The 27,920-nt window shown below is 47.5% G+C and overlaps 1 protein-coding gene across 1 annotated transcript in view; it reads left to right on the forward strand.

Moving 5' to 3' along the window:
• Positions 1-2,200: 2,200 nt before the first annotated feature.
• NAPRT (nicotinate phosphoribosyltransferase) overlaps positions 2,201-27,920 on the forward strand; it is a 35,843-nt gene continuing 10,123 nt past the window's right edge. The window contains exons 1-9 of the mRNA XM_081323056.1: positions 2,201-2,410; positions 10,485-10,612; positions 11,686-11,768; positions 14,390-14,520; positions 16,749-16,864; positions 18,807-19,000; positions 20,626-20,766; positions 23,199-23,283; positions 27,021-27,101. Coding sequence (XP_081179182.1) covers positions 2,203-2,410; positions 10,485-10,612; positions 11,686-11,768; positions 14,390-14,520; positions 16,749-16,864; positions 18,807-19,000; positions 20,626-20,766; positions 23,199-23,283; positions 27,021-27,101 — 1,167 coding nt within the window. The 5' untranslated portion in view covers positions 2,201-2,202. The remainder of the gene's footprint in view (positions 2,411-10,484; positions 10,613-11,685; positions 11,769-14,389; positions 14,521-16,748; positions 16,865-18,806; positions 19,001-20,625; positions 20,767-23,198; positions 23,284-27,020; positions 27,102-27,920) is intronic.

Raw genomic sequence — 27,920 nt, forward strand, 5'->3', positions numbered from 1 at the left:
AGCCAGGAGGCTTAGAGACAGGGGTCTTCCAACGTGGCCCTTTGAGGACGTGGACTTCAACTCCCAGCATTCCTCAGCCAGGATGCTTCAAGACAGGGCTCTTCCAACTTGGCCCTTGGAGGACTCGCGGACTTCAACTCCCAGAATTCCTCAGCCAGGATGCTTCAAGACAGGGCTCTTCCAACTTGGCCCTTGGAGGACTCGCGGACTTCAACCCCCAGAATTCCTCAGCCAGGAGGCTTAGAGACAGGGGTCTTCCAACGTGGCCCTTTGAGGACGTGGACTTCAACTCCCAGAATTCCTCAGCCAGGATGCTTCAAGACAGGGCTCTTCCAACTTGGCCCTTGGAGGACTCGCGGACTTCAACTCCCAGAATTCCTCAGCCAGGATGCTTCAAGACAGGGGTCTTCCAACTTGGCCCTTGGAGGACTTGCGGACTTCAACCCCCAGAATTCCTCAGCCAGGATGCTTCAAGACAGGGCTCTTCCAACTTGGCCCTTGGAGGACTCGCGGACTTCAACTCCCAGAATTCCTCAGCCAGGATGCTTCAAGACAGGGCTCTTCCAACTTGGCCCTTGGAGGACTCGCGGACTTCAACTCCCAGAATTCCTCAGCCAGGATGCTTCAAGACAGGGCTCTTCCAACTTGGCCCTTGGAGGACTCGCGGACTTCAACCCCCAGAATTCCTCAGCCAGGATGCTTCAAGACAGGGCTCTTCCAACTTGGCCCTTGGAGGACTCGCGGACCTCTACTCCCAGAACTCCTCAGCCAGGATGCTTCAAGACAGGGGACTTCAAACGTGGCCCTTTTATGACCTGGGGACTTCAACTCCCAGAATTCCTCAGCCAGGATGCTTCAAGACAGGGCTCTTCCAACTTGGCCCTTGGAGGACTCGCGGACTTCAACCCCCAGAATTCCTCAGCCAGGAGGCTTAGAGACAGGGGTCTTCCAACGTGGCCCTTTGAGGACGTGGACTTCAACTCCCAGAATTCCTCAGCCAGGATGCTTCAAGACAGGGCTCTTCCAACTTGGCCCTTGGAGGACTCGCGGACTTCAACCCCCAGAATTCCTCAGCCGGGATGCTTGAAGACAGGGGTCTTCCAACTTGGCCGTTGGAGGACTCGCGGACTTCAACCCCCAGAATTCCTCAGCCGGGATGCTTGAAGACAGGGGTCTTCCAACTTGGCCCTTGGAGGACTCGCGGACTTCAACCCCCAGAATTCCTCAGCCAGGATGCTTCAAGACAGGGCTCTTCCAACTTGGCCCTTGGAGGACTCGCGGACTTCAACCCCCAGAATTCCTCAGCCGGGATGCTTCAAGACAGGGCTCTTCCAACTTGGCCCTTGGAGGACTGGCGGACTTCAACTCCCAGAATTCCTCAGCCGGGATGCTTCAAGACAGGGCTCTTCCAACTTGGCCCTTGGAGGACTGGCGGACTTCAACCCCCAGAATTCCTCAGCCAGGATGCTTCAAGACAGGGCTCTTCCAACTTGGCCCTTGGAGGACTCGCGGACTTCAACTTCCAGCATTCCTCAGCCAGGATGCTTCAAGACAGGGCTCTTCCAACTTGGCCCTTGGAGGACTCGCGGACTTCAACCCCCAGAATTCCTCAGCCGGGATGCTTGAAGACAGGGGTCTTCCAACTTGGCCGTTGGAGGACTCGCGGACTTCAACCCCCAGAATTCCTCAGCCAGGATGCTTCAAGACAGGGCTCTTCCAACTTGGCCCTTGGAGGACTCGCGGACTTCAACCCCCAGAATTCCTCAGCCGGGATGCTTCAAGACAGGGCTCTTCCAACTTGGCCCTTGGAGGACTGGCGGACTTCAACTCCCAGAATTCCTCAGCCGGGATGCTTCAAGACAGGGCTCTTCCAACTTGGCCCTTGGAGGACTGGCGGACTTCAACCCCCAGAATTCCTCAGCCAGCTTGGCTGGCTGAGGAATTCTGGGGGTTGAAGTCCGCCAGTCCTCCAAGGGCCAAGTTGGAAGACCCCCACCCGGGCTGTAGACGTTCCCGGGCTGAGCTGGCATGGCCCGCGGGCGTCAGGCTGCCGGTCCCGGCCCGCAGGGGGACCGGCCAAGGCAAGGCGGGGGGGCGGGGCTTCCCCTTCTGCGGGCGGGGCGGGGGGCGGGGCCGGCCAGGAGGGGCGGGGCCGGCCAGGGTGGGCGGGGCTCGGCGGCCCGGGGCTCGGCAGAGCGGGCGATGGAGGCTCGGCGGGGCTCGCTGGCGCTGCTGACCGACCTCTACCAGTTCACCATGGCCTACGGCTACTGGCGGGCCGGGCGGCACCGCGAGCCGGCCGCCTTCGAGCTCTTCTTCCGCCGCTGCCCCTTCCAGGGCGCCTTCGCCCTCGGCGCCGGCTTGGGCGACTGCCTGGCCTTCCTGGGCGCCTTCCGCTTCAGCCCCGCCGGTGAGTGCCCGGGCACGGCTCCGCGGGCGCCCGCTTGGGGAAGGCGGCGGCCAGGCCAGGTGGGTGGGTGGGTGGGTGGGCGGGCGGGCCGAGCCTCGGGGGCGGCGAAGGATCCCGGGGCTTCCCCAAAGGGATTCCCTGGAATCCCCAACCCACGTTGCGCCTTTTCTTGGCTGCGGCTGGCCCCTCGGGGGCTTTCCCCGCCGCCGTGGGATTTCCTGGTGGTCTCCCATCCCAAGGATGAGTCCGTTCCGACCCCGTCCCCCCCCCCCCGACCCCCGAGCCAGCCTTCAATGGGGCAGGCCAGGGACGGACGGAATCTCTCTCTCTCTCTCTCTCTCTCTCTCTCTCTCTCACACACACACACACACACACACACACACACACACACACACACACACAAGAATTGGAGCTGCCTTCAATGGGGCAGGCCAGGGACGGACGGAATCTCTCTCTCTCTCTCTCTCACACACACACACACACACAAACACGAATTGGAGCTGCCTTCAATGGGGAAGGCCAGGCAGATACACACTTGGGAATTGGAGCTGCCTTCAGTGGGCAAGGCCAGGGACACACACACACACAGACACACACACACACACACACACACACACGTACGTGGGAATTGGAGCTGCCTTCAATGGGGCAGACCATGGTGCCTCCCCACACACACACAGTTGCTGCTTTGGGGCAGGAGGTGAACCCGTAGCATGTGGAAATTGGAGCTGCCTTCAATGGGGCAGGACAGACACACACACACACACACACACACACACAAATTGGAGCTGCCTTCACTGAGGCAGGCCATGGTAACACACACACACACACACACAGGAGGTGAACCAGCAGGCCAGGGACACACAGACAGACACACACACAGAGGAATTGGAGCTGCCTTCAGTGGGGCAGGCCAGGGGCACACACAGACACACATATGTGGGAATTGGAGCTGCCTTCAATGGCGCAGGCCAGGGACACACACACAAACACACACACATGTGGGAATTGGAGCTGCCTTCAATGGGGCAGGCCAGGGCCAGCTGCCAGTCCAGATGTTGGGGGCCGGGGAGCTGTGGGGAGGAAGACAGGCAGGCCAGGAGGGTGGGCGATGTGTCTGAAAGCGGCAGAGGAGCTGTTTCCTTCCCCGGTAAATCTTACATTGGCGCTGACGTGTGTGTGCAAAACCTCAGAGGTTGCCTGCCTCAGTTTCCCCTTATTATCCAAACTGGGGCTACTTTGCCCGCTTCGGCGCTCTGAAAAGACGACGCCTCTGGTTGGATCCAGGCTTGTGGCTTCGGAGGAGGAGGAGGAGCAGCAGCGACAGCGTGGCTGAATGGGAGTTTGCAGAGAATCCAAATGGGGCATGCATGCGTGCATGTCGGTTAATGGGGCATGCACACTTGCAACATTCTTCAGCAGCGTTTTGCGCACACAGCATAGTTGGTGCAAACCCCCCCCTCCCCCGTGGAACTTTACCCCGCCGGCTGAGGCCTGCCTTTTCCCACGCAGCCTTCGCCTGGGGCTCCTGCATATTTATTTGTAATATTCATTTATTTGCATGGCTAGTCCTCGGCTTAGCGGTTCGTTTAGTGACCGCTCAACATTACGACACCGCAACAAGGGACTTGCGACCATTGCAGCACTTGATGCAAATTCAGGGGCTTGCCCAGTGACTCGTATTTGTGACGGTGGCAACATAAGTGTCTGAGAATTGTTTTTGCAGAGAAAAACTTGCAGAGTGGTGTGCGCAAACCTTTGTCTTAATCTCGAGCACGAATTCACCTGGACTCACATATGCGGACACGTAACGAAGAGAGAGACGGGGGACATGACAGCAGTGTTCCAGTATCTCAGGGACCGCCCCAAAGAAGAGGCAGTCAAGCTATTCTCCAAAGCACCCGAGGGCAGGACAAGAAGCAACGGATGGATACTCATCAAGGAGAGAAGCAACCTAGAACTAAGGAGAAACTTCCTGACAGTGAGAACAGTTAACCAGTGGAACTCCTTGCCTCCAGAACTTGTGAATGCTCCAACACTGGAAGTTTCTAAGAAGAGACTGGACAGCCATTCGTCCGAAATGGTCTAGGGTTTCCTGCCTGAGCAGGGGGTTGGACTAGATGACCTTCCCATCCTATTACTCTGTGTTTAGGATGGTGCTGAATAAAGGATCACACCAGAAGGAAATTAAACACGTAGGAATGCTCACTAAAAAAGGACATTGGCCTTAAGTTCCTAAAAGCCCCCTCCCCCCAATGCTATTTTTTTTTAAATGGAGCAGTTTGCCGCCCTCCGCCGTCAAAATTTTAGGGTCCTGCAACCAGCTTTTTTTTTTCCCTCCCAAATTTCTCCCCCTTTTTCACGTCTCCAGATTAATTGGTGTTTGCTGATCTCTTATGAAACAATATCTGCGCTTCCCATCTCTTTTTTATCCGATGACTCGGCACGACTTACAATATCAACGGGACTTGGAAATCAACCAAGGAACACTCTGTGCAGATTCTAACCTGTTTCGCTGTTCAACCCGCTTCCGTCGCTGTTTTTCAAAAGCCTGTTCCTAATTTATTCTTTTCAACTCTTTCTCTGTTTCATCCCGATTTTATTCGGGCTTTGTAACTTGACATCTGGTACTTGCTATTCAGCCTGAGCCGTTGAATTTGGATGCGGCAAGGTTTCTGCCGGTTGTGAGTGTGGCGTCGCTGGCTGGGTTGAGTGGAGGTTGGAAGGGGCCAATCCCCCGTTTGGGGCAGGCAGAAATCTCCCTTGAGCATCCCTTGGCGGATGGTTGCTGAACTGCAGCCAAACTGGGAGGGGAAGCTCGGCTCTGTGGATTATGGGTTTCCTGATCCAGCTGCTCTTAACTGAATCCCCCTGGAGGGGAGAAGTCGAAATTCTGACTCTTCAGAGGAGAGTGGGACTCTGAAGCCATTCCACTTCTTCCAGTAGACATCAATTTCCGCAAGATGTCAGAATAACAGAGTTGGAAGGGACCTTGGAGGTCTTCTAGTCCAGCCCCCTGCTCAGGCAGGAGACCCTTGCAGAATAACAGAGTTGGAAGGGACCTTGGAGGTCCTCTAGTCCAGCCTGCTGCTCAGGCAGGACAGCCTATACCATTTCAGGCAAATGGCTGTTTAATCTCCTCTTGAAAACTTCCAGCGTCGGATCAGCCACAATGTCTGGAGGCAAGCGGTTCCACTGGTGAATTGTCCTCACTGTTAGGAAGTTTCTCCTTAATTCCAGGTTGCTTCTCTCCTTGATTAGTTTCCATCCGTTGCTTCTTGTCCTGCCTTCAGGGGCTTTGGAGAATAGATGGACATCCCCCACTTCTTTGTGGCAGCCCCTCAAATACTGGAACGCTGCAATCGTGTCTCCCCTATTTCTTCCTTTCTGTAGACTAGCCAAACCCAAGTCCTGCAGCCGTTCTTCGTATGTTTTAGTCTCCAGGCCTTGGATCATCTTAGTTGCTCCTCTCTGAATTTTTCCCAAACTCTCAACATCTTTTTTTGTGATCTGGTGACCAAAATTGGCTGCAGCATTCCAGGTGTGGCCTTACTAGGGTTTTATAAAGTGGTACTAATACTTTGCGTGATCTTGATTCTATGCCTGTGTTTATACAACCCAGGATTGTATTAGCTTTTTTGGCTGCTGCCGCACACGGCTGGCTCAAAGTCAAGTGATCGTCCAGTAGGACTCCAAGGTGCCTCTCACCTGTTTTTGAGCCAGGTCTTACCCAATCTGTAAATTCTCTCTCTCTCTCGTCAGTGGCTCTGTGCACAAGAGTAGCTTTGAACGGTCACCAAATGAATGGTTGTATGCCGGGGACTAGCAGTAAAGATGGGGATGGGGAAGAAATGGAGGTAGTGACAGATTTTATTTTCCTGGACTCCAAGATCACCGCAGACGGGGACTGCAGCCAAGAAATTAAAAGACGCTTGCTCCCGGGGAGGAAAGCCATGGCAAATCTAGACAGCACACTAAAAAGCAGAGACATCACCCTGTCAACAGAAGTGCGTATAGTCAAGGCTGTGGTCTTCCCAATTGCAATGTATGGCTGCGAAGGTTGGACCATAAGAAAGGCTGAGCGCCAAAGAATGGAGGCCTTTGAACTCTGGTGCTGGAGAAGACTCCTGCGAGTCCCTTGGACCGCAAGGCGATAAAACCGGTCAGTCCTAGAGGAGATCCACCCTGACTGCTCTTTAGAAGGCCAGATCCTGAAGTTGAAACTCAAATCCTTTGGCCACCTAAGGAGAAGGAAGGACTCACTGGAGAAGAGCCTAATGCTGGGAAAGGTTGAGGGCAAGAGAAGAATGGGACAACAGAGAATGAGGTGGCTGGATGGAGTCACTGAAGCAGGAGGCGTGAGTTTAAATGGACTCCAGAAGATGGTAGAGGACAAGAAGGCCCGGAGGAATGTTGTCCGTGGGGGTCGCGATCGGTCGGACACGACTTTGCAACTAACAACAACAAGCAGTAAAGTGTGTTACTCTATCTATACCAGGGGTAGGCAACCTTGACAGCTGGCTCAGGAATTCTGGGAGTTGAAGTCCACGAGTCCTAAAAGAGCCAAGGTTGCCTAGCCCTGCTCTATGCAAAGGAAATAGTGCAATTTTAAGAAGTATTTTATTCCTCCGTAATTAAGAAGTGGGTTCGTTTTTTCTTGGGGGCCTGTGTGTCTTCATGCCATGGGAGGTCCAGCTTCGGAGTGTTGTCTCCTGCACACCAGGTGAACAGTTGAAAGACGCCGGTAACTCACAAAGGTGCGATATAACCACACCTGCTCTCTGCCCAACAGCTGGATCTCAGCTTGCCCGGAGATGTTGCAAGAGGCAGTCTTGTGTGGGCATGTCAGGGCCCCAAATCCTTATGTGCTCTTGTGGGGGGGGGGGGAGAAGCATTGTTCAGCCTGGGATAACTTTCACTTTCTACTTTCCCTCTCCCGCCTCTGTCCTCTCGGGAAAGGAATGTATGTGTCTCCCTTCTCAGCAAGAGGGTTGTGGAGAAACGAAAGTGGAGAAGGCCTTGAGGTGCCCGTCAGCTGTGCCAGTTACCGGCACATCGTTGCCACCTGTGGGATTGGCTGGATTTCAAATGGACTTTAGGACTCTGTTGGAAGGAGCAATATTTATACCAGGGCCTTTCAGCCTTTTTCACCCATTGTACCACTTTTAGCATATGGCAACGTCCGAGTACCGTGACCGTCATAAATATGAATCAGTTGCCAAGCCTCTGAATGTAAATCACAAGAGATGCTGCAACATTCCCCCATGTGCTCTCTATATGGGGCTGCCCTTGAGGACCACTCGGAGGCTTCTACTGGTGCAGAATGCGGCCGCGCGAGTCATGATGGGGGTCTCCCGATACTCCCATGTAACACCTCTTCTCCGCGAGCTGCATTGGCTTCCGGTTGCCCTCCGGGTGAGATTCAAGGTGCTGGTGATGACCTATAAAGCCCTACATGGCATGGGTCCGGATTACCTACGGGAGCACCTGGCTGCCAGCAACAACTTCCCATCGCCCTGTGCGCTCCCATAGAGAGGGCCTCCTCAGGGTGCCGCCGGTTAGAGATTGCTGGTGGGTGATTCCCAGGGGGAGGGCGTTCTCGGTGGGCGTGCCCGCCCTTTGGAACGAACTGCTGATGGAGCTTCGGACTGCCCCCGACCTTCGCTCTTTTCGCCGGGACTTAAAAACCTGGTGGTTCGAATTGTCTGGCCTGGACTGAGGGATTTTAAATTTTAAAGTATTTAATTATATTAAATTAATTTTAAAATTTTAATTTTATTGTTATTAGGAATTGTGGGCTTTACTAATTTAATTCTATTTCAGTCTTTTTTGTATTGTTTTAATTGCCCTGTGAACTGCCCAGAGTCCTTCGGGAATAGGACGGTATATAAATTCAACAAATAAATAAATAAATAAATAAATTCCAGCTGATCGGTGCTTCTTCTGGGCTCAGAAGCGCCAGGATCGGTGCTGAGTTCCAGCTGGATCCTGGTGCTGATCCTGGCGCTTCCGCTGAGCCCCGACAGCCCTGCAGCTCCAGCCGTCTCTCGCTCAGGCTTGTGCGGTGCTGCCACCGGTTCAGCGCATTCCCCTCCCCCGCTACCACTTTTCTAGGATGGTCGCCTACCACCTGCCAGGTGCCAGTGTACCACAGGTGGTACCCGTACCACTGGTTGAAAAGCCCTGTATTATACCATTTGAATCTTAACTGTGAAGGACCATTGAGGCGTGCTTGGAGGCCACACGGATCGGCTTGCGCGGCTGTGTGTTCTGAGGGGAATGTATGTAGCTGAGCGTTGCTTGTGAGATCCTTGATGCTCTCTGAGCTTGGTTGCTTTCTTGCAGGTGTTTCATGATCCAAATAGGGGGTGCTAGGAGGGAGGGGGGGTTATGGAGAGGAGGAGGAGGAGGAGGAGGAGGAGGAGGACAACTGTGGGCTCCTTGGTGCTCTGAGCTTGATGGTTTGCTTAAGAGACATTTCGTTACCTACCTGGGCAACATTATCAGTGCTAGAAGGGAGGGAGGGTGTAGAATGGAGGAGGAGGACTGTGGGGTCCTTGGTGTTCTCTGAGCTTGGCTGTTTTCTTGCAAACGTTTCATTAGCCCTGAGTCCTTCGGGAGAAGGGCGGTATACAAATAAAATTAATAATAATTAATAATAATAATAATCTAGGTAATAGAAGGAGTGGGGTGTGTGGAGAGGAGGAGGAGAAGGAGGAGATAAAGGGAGGAGGAAGATTGGTGGTTTTCTTGCAGAAGTTTGCATTACCTAACTAGGTGACATTATCAGTGCTAGAAGGGGGGGTGTTCTAGAATGGAGGAGGAGGAGGAAGATGACTGTGGGGCCCTTGGTGCTCTCTGAGCTTTGTAGTTTATTTGCAGGCGTTTCATTGACCAACTTGGCAACATTATCAGTGCTAGGTGGGAATGGAGCTTGTTCTCTGTTGATTATGTACAAGTGGCGTGCTTTGAGAGAGCAGGCCCCACTCCCTTCTAGCACTGATGTTGGTGCCTAGTTTGTAATGAAATGTCTGCAAGGAAACCACCCAGCTCAGAGAGCACCAAGGACTCCATAGGCTTCCTCCTCCTCCTCCTCCTCCTCCTCCTCCTCCCTTTCTCCTTCTCAACTCTACAAACCTCCCTCTTTTCTAGCATTGAAGATGCTACCTAGTTGGGTCATGAAACATCTGTAAGAAAACAACCAAGCTCAGAGAGCACCAAGGGCCCTACACCACCACTCCTCCTCCTCCTCCTCCCCCTCCTCCTCCTCCTCCTCCTCCTCTCTTCTAGCATTGATGTTGCTACCTAGTTGGGTAATGAAACATCTGGAAGGAAACCACCAAGCTCAGAGATTACCAAGGACTCCATAGGCTTCCTTCTCCTCCTCCTCTCCACAAATCCTACTACTGATGATGTTCCCTAGTTGGATAATGAAACGTCTGCAAGGAAATCATCAAGTTCAGAGGGCACCAAGGACCCCACAGTCCTCCTCTTCCTCCTCCTCTCCACAAATATTCTCCTTTATTAATTGCCTGGATTGATGACCGGTTGCTGACAGATCTTCCTGGGGTACCTCTGTCCAACGTCTGAGGGCCAGCTGCCCAGCACCCGGCAATCATGTGACTGCATGTCAGATGCTCGGCATCCGGTCCGCAGTTAACGACCATTTGCAGCATCGCAGGGTGACTAAGCCACTCTTTAGTACTTCCCCCCACACACACAAAAAAAGCCCTAGATTTACTTCCCTTTTTCGGCTAACCTTGCCCCAGCAAACTCTTTCCTTAATGACCACAGCGTTTGCTTAGTGACCACTGCAGAAAAGGTCTTAAAATCGGGTCGGTCACCTCAGTGACCTGATTTACAACTTGTGAGCATAGTGGTTGTATTTTCTGTAGAAAATAGGCTGTTAGGAGCAATCGCTAGACGTAATTTTGAAAGAAAATTACGTAGCAGATGGACTTGGGGAATTCCTGGTGGTTGAAAGGAATGCTTTGTGAGTTTTGTGTGTGTGTGTGTGTGTTCTTCCCAGTCTTAAAAAGTTTTGGATTGCTTACGTGGCTTCCCTTTGTTTCAGAGATTGAGTATCTCAAGTCCATCCTTCCTGCCACGACGGAGGAAGCCTTCTTTGAGTACTTGGCCACGGTTGATGCCTCCGAAGTTTCCATCTCGTCCGCCCCGGAGGGCTCCGTGGTCTTCTGCAGGGTGAGGGTCTCGAGTGCGACTTCTGGCCACGTCCCCCTGACACAGGGCAGCGTGGAGCAGCTCAGAACATCCACCTTGGTCCCAGGAGAAGGGCAGGAGGGGATCCTGGCACTCCTTTTACCTTAGGGAGGGAAGGGAGTGGGGGGGAGAAAGGAAAGGAGGGGTGGGTGGATGCGAGGGAAAGAGGGAGAGAGGAAGAAGGAGGCCTGAAGAGGGGAAAAAGGGAGGAAGGGAGGAGAGAGGGAGGAAGAAGGTGTGAAGGGAAGAAGGGAGAGGAAGGAAGGGGGAGGGTGAGAGGGAAAGAAGGAGGAAGTGTGGGAGGAAGAAGGACATGAAAAGGGAAGGGAGGGAGGAAGGGAGGGGGAAGGAGAGAGGGAGGAAGAGGGCATAAAAAAATGAAGTGAGTGAGTGAGAAAAGGATGGCAGGAGCGAGGGAAGGGAGGGAGGGAGGAACAGGAAGAAGGGGGCATGAAAAAGAGGAAGGGGAGAGGAAGGGGAGGGAAGGAGAAAGCGAAGGAGGGAGGGACAGGAAGAAGGGGGCATGAAAAAGGGAGGAAGGGGAGAGGGAGGGAAGGAAGCAAAGGAGGGCGGGAGGAAGAAGGGCATGAAAAAGAAAGGGAGGGAAGGAAGGAAGGGGGAGGGAAAGTGGGAAGGAAAGAAGGGGGAGGGTGGGAAAGAAAGGACAGGCTGGCGAAAGGAAGGAAGGAGAAGGGAGGGAGGTTGAGAGGAAGGGAAGGGAGGAAGGATTGTTAATTTGACTAGGCCAGGGGTAGGCAACCTCGGCTCTTTTAGGACTGGTGGACTTCAATTCCCAGAATTCCTGAGCCAGCATGGCTCAGTATGGAAACCTCTCCATTTCTCCTCAGCATGGCTGGCTCAGGAATTCTGGGAGTTGAAGTCCATGAGTCATAAAAGAGCCGAGGTTGCCTACCCCTGGACTAGCCCCAACTTTCGCTGGAAGGACTGTGTGTTCTAGGCTTCACCCCAGATAAGCTCAGATAAAGAGTTCTTGGGCAGTTGCAAAGAGTCTCCTCTCATGGCCCGCGTCTCCCTCCCCGCTTCTGTCCGTTCAGGTGCCGTTACTCCAGGTGAGAGGCCCCTTGTTGGTGGTCCAGCTGATGGAGACCACCTTGCTGTGCCTGGTGAACTATGCCAGGTGAGTCTGCATGAGGTTTGGCTTGCAGGGACCTAAAAGTGAAGGGCAGAATATTTTAGATTTTAAACCTTTCCAGTTCAAAAACGACCCGTTTTGAGTGTCAATCACCCCGGCCCATTTTTGAAAACCTTTTTTTTTCCAATATTGTAATATTGGGCATATCTTTTCCTGGGAAATTTAACAATTTCCCCCCAAAAGGGATCGGAGATTGATATTTCAAGGTTTACTGAGTGAATGTAATAATTTCCACCGAAGTCCTGGATCCCAAATTAGACAAATTCTATAACCTATCCCATTTGAAAAACTTGGTTCAAAAATTGTTGCCCTACGATGCACCGTTTCGCTCAGTTAAAGATTACATGAACAAAAGTTTTTATGTAATGTACAGATAAAAAACAACAACAGAGGTTGTAGATTTAATTGTAAAGGGTCCATATGTGTAGATTTCCACAGGATATTTTTTGGGTGAAATGTTAGCTAGTTCGGTCCATCAAAGTCCACCAGGCTCTGTAAAAGCTCTTTGAAAGATTAGGAGGTGAATTGTTTTGTTCCCAATTTTCACGTACATCAGAAAATAAAGAAATATAAAAGAAATATTTAAATGCAGCCAGTCTTTGCAGTGTCCTTAACTGCATTAGTGCTCGGTAACAGGTGGATGACCAGGTAATATTATGGTAACTAGTTAATTCTCTGTTAGCTGCCACCTTAAGCTATGCTATGAGGATGAAGGTTGGGTGGGGGGGGAAAATGCTTGGGAAATTGAAAGTAGGGGCTGGGTCTCCTCGAGACTCTGCTTCAAGGTTACTTGGCCCGAGGAAGGAGGGAGTCACATTCTAATCGGTGCTTGAACTGATCGTTGTGAAAACATCTTGCCTGAACCTGCTTGGTTATAAGATGGTGGGCAATGGGTGGGTGGGGGCATTAAGGATGGAAAAGTTGAACTTGGGGGTTTTGGCGGGCGATTCTCAGTCCTGGCTGTTCAATGCTGCCATACACTTGACCTCTAATAAAAAAAACTACACCTCGCTCAACGAATGGAGCCGAGGATCGTGTCAATCCAGGGGTTGAAGTGGTGGCAGGTCTTGACCTTCTTCATTTGGATGTCAAAGCTGCTAACATCGAATGTTCTTGCTTGACAAGAGATGAAGAAGTAGCCATTTCATATGTTAAACTTGTGTATTGCCTTAAGAGATTGGATTAAGGTTGGGAGGGGGGAAGAGGAGGATTGTTCCTCAAGGCCGTCTGAAATTAAGGAAGATAATGGTGAAATGGTGAAAAAAGTAAGGTTCTACATTTAGGCAGGAAAAATCAAATGCACAGGTATAGTATAGGTGGTCCCTTGCTCAGCAGTGAGAGGGATCTCGGAGTCCTAGTGGACAATCACTTAAATATGAGCCAGCGGTGTGCTGCAGCTGCCAAAAAAAGCCAACACAGTGCTGGGCTGCATTAACAGAGGGATAGAATCAAGATCGTGTGAAGTACTAATACCACTTTACAATGCTTTGGTAAGGCCACACTTGGAATAATGCATCCAGTTTTGGTCACCACGATGTAAAAAAGATGTTGAGAGTCTAGAAAGGGTACAGAGAAGAGCAACAAAGATGATTAGGGGGCTGGAGGCTAAAACATATAGGGAACGGTTGCTGGAATTGGGTATGTCTAGTTTAATGAAAAGGGATGCGGTGGCTCAGTGGGTTAGGACGCTGAGCTTGTCGATCAGAAGGTCGGCAGTCTGGCGGGTCGAATCCCGAGTGCCGCGTAGCAGAGTGAGCGCCTGTTACTCGTCCCAGCTTCTGCCCACCTAGCAGTTCGAAAGCATGTAAAAATGCAAGTAGAAAAATAGGGACCACTATGGTGGGAAGGTAACAGCGTTCTGTGCACCTTTGGCGTCTAGTCATGCCGGCCACATGACCACGGAGACGTCCTCGGACAAACGCTGGCTCTTCGGCTATGAAACGGAGATGAGCACCGGCCCCTAGAGTCGGAAACGACTAGCACGCATGTGCGGGGGAACCTTTACCTTACCTAGTTTAATGAAGAGAAGGGTGAGGGGTGACATGATAGCAGTGTTCCAATATCTCAGGGGCTACCACAAAGAAGAGGGAGTCAAGCTATTCTCCAAAGCCCCTGAAGGCAGGAGAAGAAGCAACGGATGGAAACTAGTCAAGGAGAGAAGCAACCTGGAACTAAGGAGAAACTTCCTGACAGTTAGAAACATTAACCAGTGGAACAACCTGCCTCCAGAAGCGGTGAATGCTCCAACACTGGAAGTTTTTAAGAAGAGACTGGACAGCCATTGGCCTGAAATGGTATAAGGTTTCCTGCCTGAGCAGGGGGTTGGACTAGATGACCTCCAAGGTCCCTTCCAACTTATTATTATTATTATAAGAGCTTGGTGGAAACTGATTCTTTAAATCAATTGGAGAATATGATTAATGACAAAATTAGAAAGGTGGAGAATTGTGTTTTAATATATTGTGCAAGGGGCGGAGATTTCAGATTCCAGCTTCCTTCGAGCAAGCATTTGCCGGTGTATTAGGCTGAATTTTAAGGTAGACAAGGCCTCAGTCACTTGAAAAGCCCAGACGTCGGAAACTTGACATTGGATTTTTCTTCTGCAGTCTGGTGACTACCAACGCCGCCCGGTTCCGTCTCGCAGCTGGCCCAGAGAAGAAGCTGATGGAGATGGGTCTGCGTCGGGCTCAGGGGCTGGACGGAGGCCTCTCGGCGTCCAAGTACTCCTACGTGGGCGGTAAGGTCCGCTTTGTGACTCTCCTCTTGAAGGCTATTGTGTGAGGCCTGAGGTCAGCCCCCCCCGAGGTAGGCCAGACCCCGAGATCAACTCCACAGGGAGGCTAAAACCGCTTTCGTTGGGAATGGCCAGGCCGCTTTCGACTCTCGTGAATCGGGGAGGCGTCTGCCCAGGCACTGCTTCCCAGCGTTACCTCGTTTCTCAGGACTTGGAAATGTTTTGGTCCCTTTTGCGGAGGCAAAGAAAGGCTCCTGCATATCCCTGTCAATATCTTCTTGCTTCCCTTCTGCGCTTGCTTGTTTGTAGCACCTCCTTTGGACAATTGGTCTCTTTAAAAGAACTGCTAGATTTCCACCATCTGGATTAGAGAGCCAGAACAAAGGGACCAAGATTTTTGGATTCTCTCTCTCTCTCTCTCTCTCTCTCTCTCTCTCTCTCTCTCTCTCTCTCTCTCTCTCTCTCTCTGTGTGTGTGTGTGTGTGTGTGTGTGTGTTTCTCCCATCTCTCATTTACATATATGTCATCTGGCTATGATCTATTACTATCATCTATCCCAGGTGTGTCAAACTGCCGGTCCACGGGCCAGATGTGTCATGCCAAAACCGCACCCACCCCATTGTTGGCAATGGAAAAAAAATTGCAATACATCGTGACACGTCATGTGACATTGCGGGTCTGTCTGTCTCATTCATCTAGCTGTCATTTGTCTATCATCCTTCTGTCTATCATCTGTCGGTCGGTTATGTATCTCATCTTTCTGTCTGTCGTTCATCTATCCATCTCATTTGTCCTCTATCTATCTATCTATCTATCTATCTATCTATCTATCTATCTATCTATCTATCATTATCCATCCATCATCTATCTAATCTATCATTATCATCTATCATTATCTAATCCATCCGTCATCTGTTTGTCTATATCTACCTATCCTATCATTATCTATCTATCTATCTATCTATCTATCTATCTATCTATCTATCTATCTATCTATCTGTATCACTATCTTATCTCTATCTATCTATCTGTATCACTATCTTATCTCTATCTATCTGTATCACTATCTTATCTCTATCTATCTATCTATCTATCTATCTATCTATATCACTATCTTATCTCTATCTATCTATCTGTATCACTATCTTATCTCTATCTATCTGTATCACTATCTTATCTCTATCATCTATCTATCTATCTATCTATCTATCTATCTATCTATCTATCTATCTATCTATATCACTATCTTTATCTATCTGTATCACTATCTTATCTCTATCTATCTATCTATCTATCTATCTATCTATCTATCTATCTATCTGTATCACTATCTTATCTCTATCTATCTATCTATCTGTATCACTATCTTATCTCTATCTATCTATCTATCCTATCATTGTCATCTGTCTTGTCTGTCTGTCTGTCTGTCTGTCTGTCTGTCTGTCTGTCTGTCTATCTATCTATCTATCTATCTATCTATCTATCTATCTATCTATCTATCTATCTTCAGACAGTCACTCAATGAACGGGTCGTATGTCAGGGACCACCATGGAGATGCTGCAAACCGTCAGAGTGAAAACTGTGTATAGGTTACTGTTTTTCCGTGCTGTTGTAACTTCAAACGGTCATTCCGTAGCCCAAGAGGTTCTGCAGAGGGCAGGGCTAGGCAACCTTGGCTCTTTTATGACTCATGGACTTCAACTCCCAGAATTCCTGAGCCAGCCATGCTGAAAGGGAGAAGTTTCCAAGCTGAGCCATGCTGGCTCAGGAATTCTGGGAGTTGAAGTCCACGAGTCATAAAAGAGCCAAGGTTGCCTACCCCTGGCCTAAGCCTAGGCCGCTTTATGACTGGTGGACTTCAACTTCCAGAATTCCTGAGCCAGCCACGCTGAGGGGAAAGGGAGAGGTTTCCAAGCTGAGCCATGCTAGCTCAGGAATTTTGGGAGTTGAAGTCCACAAATCATAAAAGAGCTGAGGTTGCCTACCCCTGGCCTAGGCCTAGGCCACTTTATGACTGGTGGACTTCAACTCCCATAATTCCTGAGCCAGCCATGCTGAGGGGGATGGGAGAGGTTTCCAAGCTGAGCCATGCTGGCTCAGGAATTCTGGGAGTTGAAGTCCACAAGTCATAAAAGAGCCGAGGTTGCCTACCTCTGGAAGCTCCTCTCCTCCTGTGTCCTAATTCTCTCTCTCCCTTCCCCCCCCAATCTTCCAAATTAACCTTTTCCAGGTTTTGATTTCACCAGCAATGTCCTCGCCGGGAAACTCTACGGGATTCCAGCCCAGGGAACGTTGGCTCACTCCTACGTGTCTTCCTTCACCTCCATGGAGGACGTAAACACACAGGTTAGTATTCAGGGCGATGAGAGACGTTCCCAAAAAAATCACTGTGGTTAAACTGCCACAAAGGTGTGTGTGTGTGTGTGTGCGTGTGTGTCAAATTATTCTCCAAAGCACCAGAGGGCAGGAGAAGAAACAGTGGTTGGAAACTAACCAAGGAGAGAAGCAACCTGGAACTAAGGAGGAATTTCCCAAAAGTTGGAATTGTTAATCAGTGGAATGGTATAATAATAATAATAATAATAATAATAATAATAATAATAATAATAATAATAATAATAATAATAATAATAATAATAATAATGATGATGATGATGATGATGATGATGATGATGTAGTGATAGTGATAGTAGTAATAATAGTAATAGTAATAATAATGTTGGAAGGGACCTTGGAGGTCATGTAGTCCAACCCCCTGCTCAAGCAAGAGACCCTATACCATTTCAGACAAATGGTTAATAATAATAATAAGTTGGAAGGGACCTTGGAGGTCATCTAGTCCAACCCCCTGCTCAGGCAGGAAACCCTATACCATTTCAGACAAATGGCTGTCCAGTCTCTTCTTAAAGACTTCCAGTGTTGGAGCATTCACAGCTTCTGGAGGCAAGGAGTTCCACTGGTTAATTGTTCCAACTGTCAGGAAGTTTCTCCTGAGTTCTAGGTTGCTTCTCTCCTTGACTAGTTTCCATCCGTTGCTTCTTGTCCTGCTTTCAGGTGCTTTGGAGAAGAGCTTGACTCCCTCTTCTTTGGGGCAGCCCCTGAGACATTAGAAGACTGCTATCATGTCCCCCCTCACCCTTCTCTTCGTTAAACTACACATACCCAATTCCAGCAACCGTTCCAGTCTCTTCTTAAAAACGTAGTTTGCGATGGAAACTATTCAAGGAGAGAAGCAACCTTGAAATAAGGAGAAATTTTGTGACAGTGAGAACAATTAACTAGTGGAATGACTTGCCACAAGAAGATGTGGGTGCTCCAATAGTGGAGGGTTTTAAGAAGAGACTGGACAGCCATTTGTCTGAAATGGTATAGTGTTCCTGCCTGAACAGGGGGCTGGGCTAGAATACCTTCAAGGTCCCTTCCAACTACTACTACTACTACTACTACTACTTGTTGTTATTATTATTATTACTATTATTATTATTATTCTCTGTTATGTGCATTGTTGGGCTCTCCATCTTGGCTCAATCCCAAGCTAGATGCAAATATAGAAAGAAAAGGTAATGAAATCATGAAGCACTGTTGCTTCCCTTGATAATTAAAGGTGGTTGAGAAGATAGAAGTTGAGTTGTTGCCTATTCTGGGGGAAACTGAGGTTTGTCTGTGGATCTAAAGACCATTGAAGATAGAGAGAGACGTTTCATGACCCAACTACGGATCGTCATCAGTGATCTATCTACCTTCCTTCCCTCCCTTCTCCTTGTGCTCTCTGAGCTGGGTGGTTTTCTTGCAGACATTTGATGACCCAACTAGGGATTGTAATCAGTGATCCATCCTTCCTTCCTTCCTTCCTTCCTTCCTTCCTTCCTTCCTTCCTTCCTTCCTTCCTTCCTTCCTTCCTTCCTTCCTTCCTTCCCTTCTTCCCCTTCCTTCCTTCCTTCCTTCCTTCCTTCCTCCCTCCCTCCCTCCCTCCTTCCCTCCTTCCCTCCCTCCCTTCTCCTTGGTGCTCTCTGAGCTGGGTGGTTTTCTTGGGCAAGGAGATCCACAGTCTTGTGAATCTGTTGTCTTGGCGTTAGAAGTACAGGCATGGACCTTTGGGAAAGATCTTAGCAAAGAGCCAGAAAGTCCCCTATCAGCTGACGGACCCCAATTGGTCCTCCAAGAAGCGTCTGTGGGGAAGGTCCCTTCCGAGCAGGGCCAAGAGGTCCCAGGCTCTCAAGATGGTGGTTGAAGTCCTAGAGTTCTTCTCAAGAAGTGGGTTGGGCAGTCTCTCTCTTTTCCCCAGTAGAGTCTGCTGCCCCTGACTGGGAAGGAGCCTGTGGACTTTCCAACCTTAGTGGACACGTACTTGACCCAAGTGTGCCAATTACTCCGAGTCCCGCTGGAGAAGGTGAGCTGCGGAGAGCGGGCGGCCTTCATGTCCTACGCCATCGCCTACCCGCACAACTTCCAAGGGCTGGTGGACACCTACTGCGTCATGAGGTAAGAAAAAGGACGGCTGAAAACCCCACTTTTAGGCAGAATCTTGAGGGGGTGCCGTTTGGGGGGGGGCTGGCCTACTCATCCTTGGCTGAGGTCGGAAGCTAAGCTGGGAGGGGGCTGCCAGGCCTTGGAGGGGAGACCGCTAAGGAATCCTGAAGGACATCTAGAAGACGGGTCTTCCCACTTGGCCCTTTGATGACTTGTGGACTTCAACTCCCAGAATTCCTCAGCCAGCATGCTATTAACATTAATATTAATAAATATACAATTCAATATCACCATCTTTCATACATTTTTCTCACAGTATCAATAATGTCAGTTTTAGATAACTTTTCTAACAGAAACATATCTTAATTGCATTTGCGCCTTATATCCATATGTTCAATCAGTATCCTGTTTGCGCTTTTTTAAAAAAAAAATAATAATTTCCCCTCAGTGTTCAAAATGTCTGTGTTGTTTTTTTATAATTTCAAAGTAAGTTACATTTGGGTAAGCCAAAGCTTCCGTGATTCAAACTTCTTAACATTTTCCCGTTTCCCTGCTCGTACCAAAATCTGGTATTCTGATTACAAATCTTATCTTTCTAATTATGATAATACTTCTGTTCCTAGCCATTATCTATTCTCCACCATCTTCAAACATCTAGTTAATAAAATAATATCCCATCTAGTGGATCAAAAGCTCTATTTTCTTCAGCCTTACTCCAGCTTTCCTCCTTTGCCAACTAACTCCAGAAATCGTGGGCGCTCCATCACTGGAGATTTTTAAGAAGAGGCTAGACAGTCACTTGTCTGAGACGGCATGGATTCTCCTGCTTAAGTGGGGGACTGGACTAGAAGACCTCCAAGGTCCCTTCCAGCTTCTATTCTATTCTAACTTTCCAAGTCAATTTCCCCAGTGCGGGAAAAAAGGTACTACTGGAAGAAGAGAGGAAACATTTCATGGTGTAATATTGGATCTAGACCAGGGCTAGGCAACCTTGGCTCTTTTATGACTGGTGGACTTCAACTCCCAGAATTCCTGAGCCAGCCACGCTGAGGGGAAAAGGAGAGGTTTCCAAGCTGAGCCATGCTGACTCAGGAATTCTGGGAGTTGAAGTCCACGTGTCATAAAAGAGCTGAGTTTTGTTTTTTTTTAAATTCCATTTATATCCCGCCCTTCTCTGAAGACTCAGGGCGGCTTACAAGCTTAGCAGTAGCCTTCATTCTATGTAAATGCCTGCTTATTAGGGCTTTCACACACCCCCAAGCGGCATTATTACAAAGTCAGCTTAATTGCCCCCAACAATCTGGGTCCTCATTTTACCTACCTCGGAAGGATGGAAGGCTGAGTCAACCTTGAGCCTGGTGGGACTCAAACCTGCACTAATTGCAGGCAGCTGGTGTTACTTAAGGAGGCATTAGCCCACTGCTCCACCAATACCCCTGGACTGTATTGAAGAAGTTAATATAGACCACTGAATTACTAATAGACCCACACAACATGTTGTCTTTTAAGTACTTGATTGTAAAACTAGAAAATTAATAAAATGTTTATTAAAAAGAAGAAGAAGGTGTCCACTGTGGGTCTTGAAGGCCCTTTTGATCTCCTTCGGAGAGCCTGACCGATGGCCTTGATCTTCTCAGGAGTGGCATCCCCAACTTCTGTGCTGTCGCCCTGGCCTTGAACAAGCTAGGATACCGAGCCATCGGAGTCCGGCTGGACAGCGGAGACCTGGCCAAGCAGTCGGTGGAGATCCGGCACATCTTTCGCACCTGCAGCAAGCAGTGAGTTGGGGTGTGTGTGTGTGTGTGTTTGTGTGTGTGTCTGGGACTGGGTTTCATTGCTCACCTGGCAAAGAAGAGCTTAGATTTGGCAGAAACGTCAACTTCATCTTTGCAGCTGCCGATAAGGAAGGGGTGAACATCCACCCTCTGGATGGGAAAGCCTGGGGAAAAACCAGAAAAATTAGGAAAAAAGAGGGTTTTTTTTCCTGTTTTTCCCCCAAAGCTATTTAGAAAAAAAACCCTTTTCTCCCCCCCCCACCCCCAAGTTTTCCAGGTTTTTTCCAGGCCTTCCCATCTCTAGATCATTCATTTGGATTCAGATTCAATCCATGGCACTAAGAGAGTCTATATTATTGTTGTTGTTGTTAACGTTAATGTTAATATTAATAATATCATCATCATTGATCATTGCACAGTCAGCCAGATGTTCAGACTGGATTTGGCCTTTTTGTCTACCTATCGAGTCCTTACCAAGGACCTGGGATAGGCAGATGTGGATGTTTGATGGTATCACAGTCTCGTCGCAGGATGGAAGCAGCTCCTAGTAAGGCCGCCTTTTGCAATTGACTAATGTTGAATTTGTCAATGCCGATGGTGTTCAAGTGGTGCTCCAGTTGTTTTGGGGTTGCACCCAAGAGGCTTCTTCTTCTTCTTCTTCTTCTTCTTCTTCTTCTTCTTCTTCTTCTTCTTCTTCTTCTTCTTCTTCTTATTATTATTATTATTATTATTATTATTATTAATAATAATAATAATAATAATAATAATAATAATAATAATAAATGATATAAAACACACAAAAAATGAAAATAGTGGGAAAGCAGGAGGAAAAAGAAAGTGTAGAAGAAAGAGGAAAAGAATTGCATTGTTGACATTTGACTTTTTAGCACCATAAAACAAGATACAGCTAGTTCTCAACTTATACCTTGTTTAGTGACTGTTTGAAATTAATGGAAAAAGGGACTTTTGACCGTTTTTCACACTTACAACCATTGCAGCATCCCCAGGATCGCGTGATCAAAATTCAGACAATAGGCAACTGACTCATATTTACGACGGTCGCAGCATCCCAGGGTCACGCGCTCCCCTTTTGCGACCTTCCGACACGTAAAGTCTGTGAGAAAGCTGGACTCGCTGAATGACCATGTGACTAACGGAACTGCGGTGATTTGCTTAACAACCGTGGCAAGAAAGGTCACTCAGTGGGACAAAATGGACTTAACTGATTCACTTATCAACAGAAATTTTGGACCCATTTGTCATCGTAAGCCAAGGACTGCCTGTAATAACATTACAGCCTGAACTTTTTACTTTGACAAACTAATGTTTCCTTTTTGTACTGTTTTACTGAGAAATATTAAAATGCAAAATACAAAGGGGGAAATAATTCACAAGGACAAAACAAAACTAGACCAAAATATTTTTTTTAAAAAAAATGCAGATTAAAAGGAAAAAAAGCAAAAATAGATATTATCTCACCCGCCCCCCCCAACTGAACACTGACAGATAAATTACAAAAGTAATAGCTTTCCCCCCTTGCGAAACAGGTCCAAAATTTATATGCTTCTCCACCTATTTCCAACCCAATTTGACCCATCGTATATTCTATATGTAAAGAAAAAAATAGCTAACGGGTTAATCATCAGCAAAGTTAAACTTCAAAGCCTTCTGTTATTGTAATTAACACATATAAAAATCTACAACTTCTTATCCACTGCAAATCGCCCCAATTGATGCTGATCCTACATTAACAACAAACTTAACCTGATCAGCAAAACCAAATTCAAAATTTCATTATTTTGGGGGGGTTTTACATGGCGGGCACAAAATCCAGAAGTGGTTTCCAAGTAGAAAATGAAATTGAATGTATTATTTTCTTTGATTCAAGCAGGCAACTTAGCCACCGCTGCTAGTTCCATCAGGTTTTTTTCCAGCCGTTTATCTGTTGTGGGAATTAAGGTATCTTTCCATTTTTGTGGCATTAAGAAAATCTTGATGGCTCTTTTATGACTCGTGGACTTCCACTCCCAGAATTCCTGAGCCAACCATGCTGAGGGGAAAGGGAGAGGTTTCCAAATTGAGCCATGCTGGCTGAGGAATTCTGGGAGTTGAAGTCCACAAGTCATGAAGGGGCCATAGTTCCCCCATGCTGGCTGAGGAATTCTGGGAGTTGAAGTCCGCAATTCATGAAGGGGCCATAGTTCCCCCATGCTGGCTGAGGAATTCTGGGAGTTGAAGTCCGCAAGTCATGAAGGGGCCATAGTTCCCCCATGCTGGCTCAGGAATTCTGGGAGTTGAAGTCCACGAGTCATAAAAGAGCCAAGGTTGCCTACCCCTGGTATAGGCTATAGATGTGGCTGCGTGTTGGAGCAGAAAAAGTGAGGGGGCTGTGGAAAAGGGGGTGTCCCTCTTAACCCCTGTGTCTTCCCTTCCAGTTTCCAGGTTCCATGGTTTGAGACGATACCCATCACGGTGAGCAACGATGTCAGCGAACAGAGCTTGGAAGAATTGTGTCAAGAAGTGAGGATACGCCAAAGCAGCTTGGGATGAGGTGGAGGGAATATTTCAGGATGCTTTCTCACCCTTTGCAGTGAGGATTGGAATAGAATAGAGCTGGAAGGGACCTTGGAGGTCTTCTAGTCCAGCCCCCTGCTCAAGCAGGAGACCCTACACCACTTCGGACAAATGGCTGTCCAGTCTCTTCTTTAAAACCTCCAGTGTTGGAGCACCCACAACCTCTGGTGGCAAGCTGTTCCCCTGGTTAATTCTTCTGTTAGGAAGTTTCTCCTTAATTCCAGGTTGCTTCTCTCCTTAATGAGTTTCCATCCGTTGCTTCTTGTCCTCCGTCAGGGGCTTTTGAAAATAAGTTGACCCCCTCCTCTTGTTTGTGGCAGCCCCTCAATTATTGGAATTTGGCTATCATGTCCTCTTCACACACACCCCAACAGTCCTTCTTTTTTCTAGACTTAGCCAAACCCAATTCCTACAACCGTTCTTCATATGTTTTAGTCTCCAGGCCTTTAATCATCTCAATTGCTCTTCTCTGCACTTTTTTTCCCTCCAAAGTCTCGACATCTTTTTTGTAGTGTGGTGACCAAAACCTGAAGCGGTATATTAATATTGCGATGGTGTGCTAAAAGTTTGCAGTAGTCAAAATTCTCCTGTTCTATTCCTGTTGTTTTTTTTTAAAATTCTGGCACATTCCCCTTTCTTCCAGCTGAAGAAAGCTAAATATCCTGATAACGCTCTTAAAAGGTTCGCATTGTATATTTCTTATAGTTTAAAAATGCACATCCAGTGGATTTCCTAAGTTTGCATCAAACTTTCAACGTTTAACCAAATTGGCTGGGGTTTGCACAAAAGACTAACTGAGTTTAAAAGTGACCCAGTTTAAGGTGTTGTAAAAATGCAATTGCTGGGTTTCAAGTCTTTTTTTTCCCCAACCTGCATTGTGCAACTGCAGCTGATGTCAACTGAACATATTCTGCAAAACGATTAAACCTCGATCTGGATTCCAAGCGTGGCAGCAGAATGTTGTTTTTCTAATTATATATTTTTTTAAACTCTTTTTAACTTTTAGTTAATTTTTATTGACATGGCTTGTTTTGTTTTGGTTATTTTCACTTGTCAGCTGCCTGGGGTCACATCTAGAAGATGGACTGCTGTGTAAATTGGACGAAATAAGTAAATGAGGGGGAAAAATATCAGCAATATAGCGATTACTCATATGCCGAAGCACAAGGGGAAGTGATTTTTTTTTCCAAAGAAGGGTGCGGTAGGAAGGACTGTACAGAGTTCGAAATGGAATATTGTGTATTTTTAGTAGCTGAAGAACTATTTGTGTTGTGATAGTGATGCGGTGTGATACTGTCAAGCTAATGATTTAGAACAGGCATGTCAAACTTCTCCGCTTCTGGAGGCAGGTAGTTCCACTGGTTAATTTTTCTAACTGTCAGGAAGTTTCTCCTTAGTTCCAGGTTGCTTCTCTCCTTGGTTAGTTTCCATAAACTACAGGTTGTCCTTGACTTATGGCCACAGTTGAGCCCAAAAATGTCCACTGCCAGGCAAAACCGTTGTTAAGTGAGTTTTGCCCCATTTTACGACCTTTCTCGCTACTGTCTTTAAGTGGATCACTGCAGTTGAGTTAGTGACAAGCTTGTTAAGTGAATATGGCTTCCCCCATTTGTTTGTCAGATGGTCGCAAAAAGAGGATCACACGACCCCAGGACGCTGCCACCGTCATAAATATGAGCCAGTGGCCGAGTGCCTGAATTATTTGTTTTATTAAATATTTTATTAATTTTCTAGTTTTACAATTAAATACTTAATAGACAACATGTTGTCTGAGTCTATTAGTAATTCAGTGGTCTATATTAACTTCTTCAATATAGTCCAGGGGTAGGCAACCTTGGCTCTTTTATGACTCGTGACTTCAACTCCCAGAATTCCTGAGTCAGCATGGCTCAGCTTGGAAACCTCTCCTTTTCCCCTCAGCGTGGCTGGCTCAGGAATTCTGGGAGTTGAAGTCCACCAGTCATAAAAGAGCCAAGGTTGCCTAGCCCTGGTCTAGATCCAATATTACACCATGAAATGTTTCCTCTCTTCTTCCAGTAGTACCTGTTTTCCCACACTGGGCAAATTGACTTGGAAAGTTAGAATAGAATAGAAGCTGGAAGGGACCTTGGAGGTCTTCTAGTCCAGCCCCCCACTTAAGCAGGAGAATCCATGCCGTCTCAGACAAGTGACTGTCTAGCCTCTTCTTAAACTTCAGTGATGGAGCGCCCACGATTTCTGGAGTTAGTTGGCAAAGGAGGAAAGCTGGAGTAAGGCTGAAGAAAATAGAGCTTTTGATCCACTAGATGGGATATTATATTATTAACTAGATGTTTGAAGATGGTGGAGAATAGATAAATGGCTAGGAACAGAAGTATTATCAAAATTAGAAAGATAAGGCTTGTAATTAGAATATTAGATTTTGGTACGAGCAGGGAAACAGGAAAATGTTAAGAAGTTTGAATCACAGAAGCTTTGGCTTACCCAAATATAACTTACTTTGAAATTATAAACAACAGACATTTTGAACACTGAGGGCAAATTAAATTTTTGTTTTAAAAAAAGCGAAAACAGGATACTGATTGAACATATGGATATTAGGTGCAAATGCAATTAAGTTATGTTTTGGTTTATGCAAATACAATTCTTATGATTATTAATAAATATACAATTGAATATCAGCATTTTGTTACATTTTTCTCATAACATCAATAATGTCAGTTCAAGATATCATTTCTAACCAAAACATACCTTAGTTGCATTTGCACTTAATAATAGCCATATGTTCGATCAGTATCCTGTTTTTGCTTTTTTTTAAAAAAAAAAATTCCCATGAGTGTTTGAATAAGTTTGAATAAGGGAAGCTTTTGGTTACCCAACTATAACTTGCTCTGAAATTATAAACAATAGAGACATTTTGGACACTGATGGGAAATTAAAATTAAAAAAAAATGAGTGCCTGAGTTTGATGGTTAAACAATTGGGTGAAAAAAGGTTGGAATTTGGTTTTTTCCAGTGCCATTGTAAATAATAATAATAATAATAATAATAATAATAATAATAATAATAATAATAATAATAATAATAATAATAATAATACTGGAAGGCACCTTGGAGGTCATCTAGTCCAACCCCTGCTCAGGCAGGAAACCCTATACCATTTCAGACAAATGGCTGTCCAGTCTCTTCTTAAAAACTTCCAGTGTTGGAGCATTCACCGCTTCTGGTGGCAAGGAGTTCCACTGGTTAATTGTTTTAACTTGGAATGGTCACTAAATGAATGGTTGAAAGTTAAGGACAGCTTGTATTATTAGACAGGAGAGAAGGAAGAGCCAGGCTACTCATCCAATAGAGTAGGGGTCTTCAAACGTGGCCCTTTTATGACTCATGGACTTCAACTCCCAGAATTCCTCAGCCTGGCACGTGTGCCAGGCTGAGGAATTCTGGGAGTTGAAGTCCGCGAGTCATAAAAGGGCCGAGTTTGAAGACTCCTGTAATAAGGGGGTCGTAAGACAGGATCCTTTACTTGGGGTCCTCCAGCCCCTGTGATGCCAGGAGAGGACACCATTCCCCTGAGGTTCAAAAGCCTGGGCCGCCCCGATTGGTGTGACCTTGTGAGATTTTTGTGTGTGTGTGTGTGTGTGTGATCAGTCTGCAGATCTGGGCTGAGGAGTTTCCCTTTGGTCTTGCTGTGCTCCTTACAGGGCAACGAAATCGATATGATTGGCGTTGGGACCCACCTGGTGACGTGTCCCCTTCAGACCACCCTAGGCTGCGTCTACAAGGTAACTAACCCCTCTGCACTTCAAGAGCCACGCTTTGGCATGGGGCGAAAGAGGGGGGTGCTCTTCGGGGTGGGGAGGGGGCTGGCCAAAGCCAGATTGCTTCTCTAGGGCAGCCTTTGCAAGCCAGGAACTCTGCTGTGGGGCAGGGGAGATGGGTCCATCTGCAGAGCAGAGGTGGGAGACAATGGTCCCTTGATGACTTGTGGACTTCAACTCCCAGAATTCCCGGAGTTTGAGCTGGAGAACCCCAAGGATTCTGGGAATTGAAGTCCACGAGCCATCAAGGGACCATCGTCTCCCACTTCTGCTCTAGAGCTTCTGACTCTCTAGAAAGAAGAGAAGGAGGGGAGGGTGAATTTATTTATTAAATTTAATAAGTAAAATATTGTAGTGAGGAGTCCTTGGTGCTCTCCGAGCTTGGCGGTTTTCTTGCAGACGTTTCATGACCCATACTAGGTAACATCATCCATGCTAGAAGAAAGTGGGGTTTGTTTATTTATTTATTTATTAGATTTATATACCGCCCTTCTCCCGAGGGACTCAGGGCAGTGTACAGGGCAATTAAAATATAACATACAAAAGTTAAAAATAGTTTAAATTAAATTTAGCCCCAAACAAAATAAATTAAATTATGAAATTTAAAACCCCAATCCCTCAGTCCAGGCCGGCAAGCTCGAATAACCAGGTTATGGAGGAGGAGGAGGAGGAGGAGGAGGAAGAAGTGGAGGAGGAGAAGAGGAGGATGAATTTATTTATTAAATTTAATCAATAAAATACTGTAATGAGAGGGGTCCTTGGTGATCTCCGAGCTTGGCGGTT

Source organism: Vipera berus (assembly GCF_964194415.1).
Source record: "Vipera berus genome assembly, chromosome: 3".
Lineage (NCBI taxonomy): Eukaryota > Metazoa > Chordata > Lepidosauria > Squamata > Viperidae > Vipera > Vipera berus.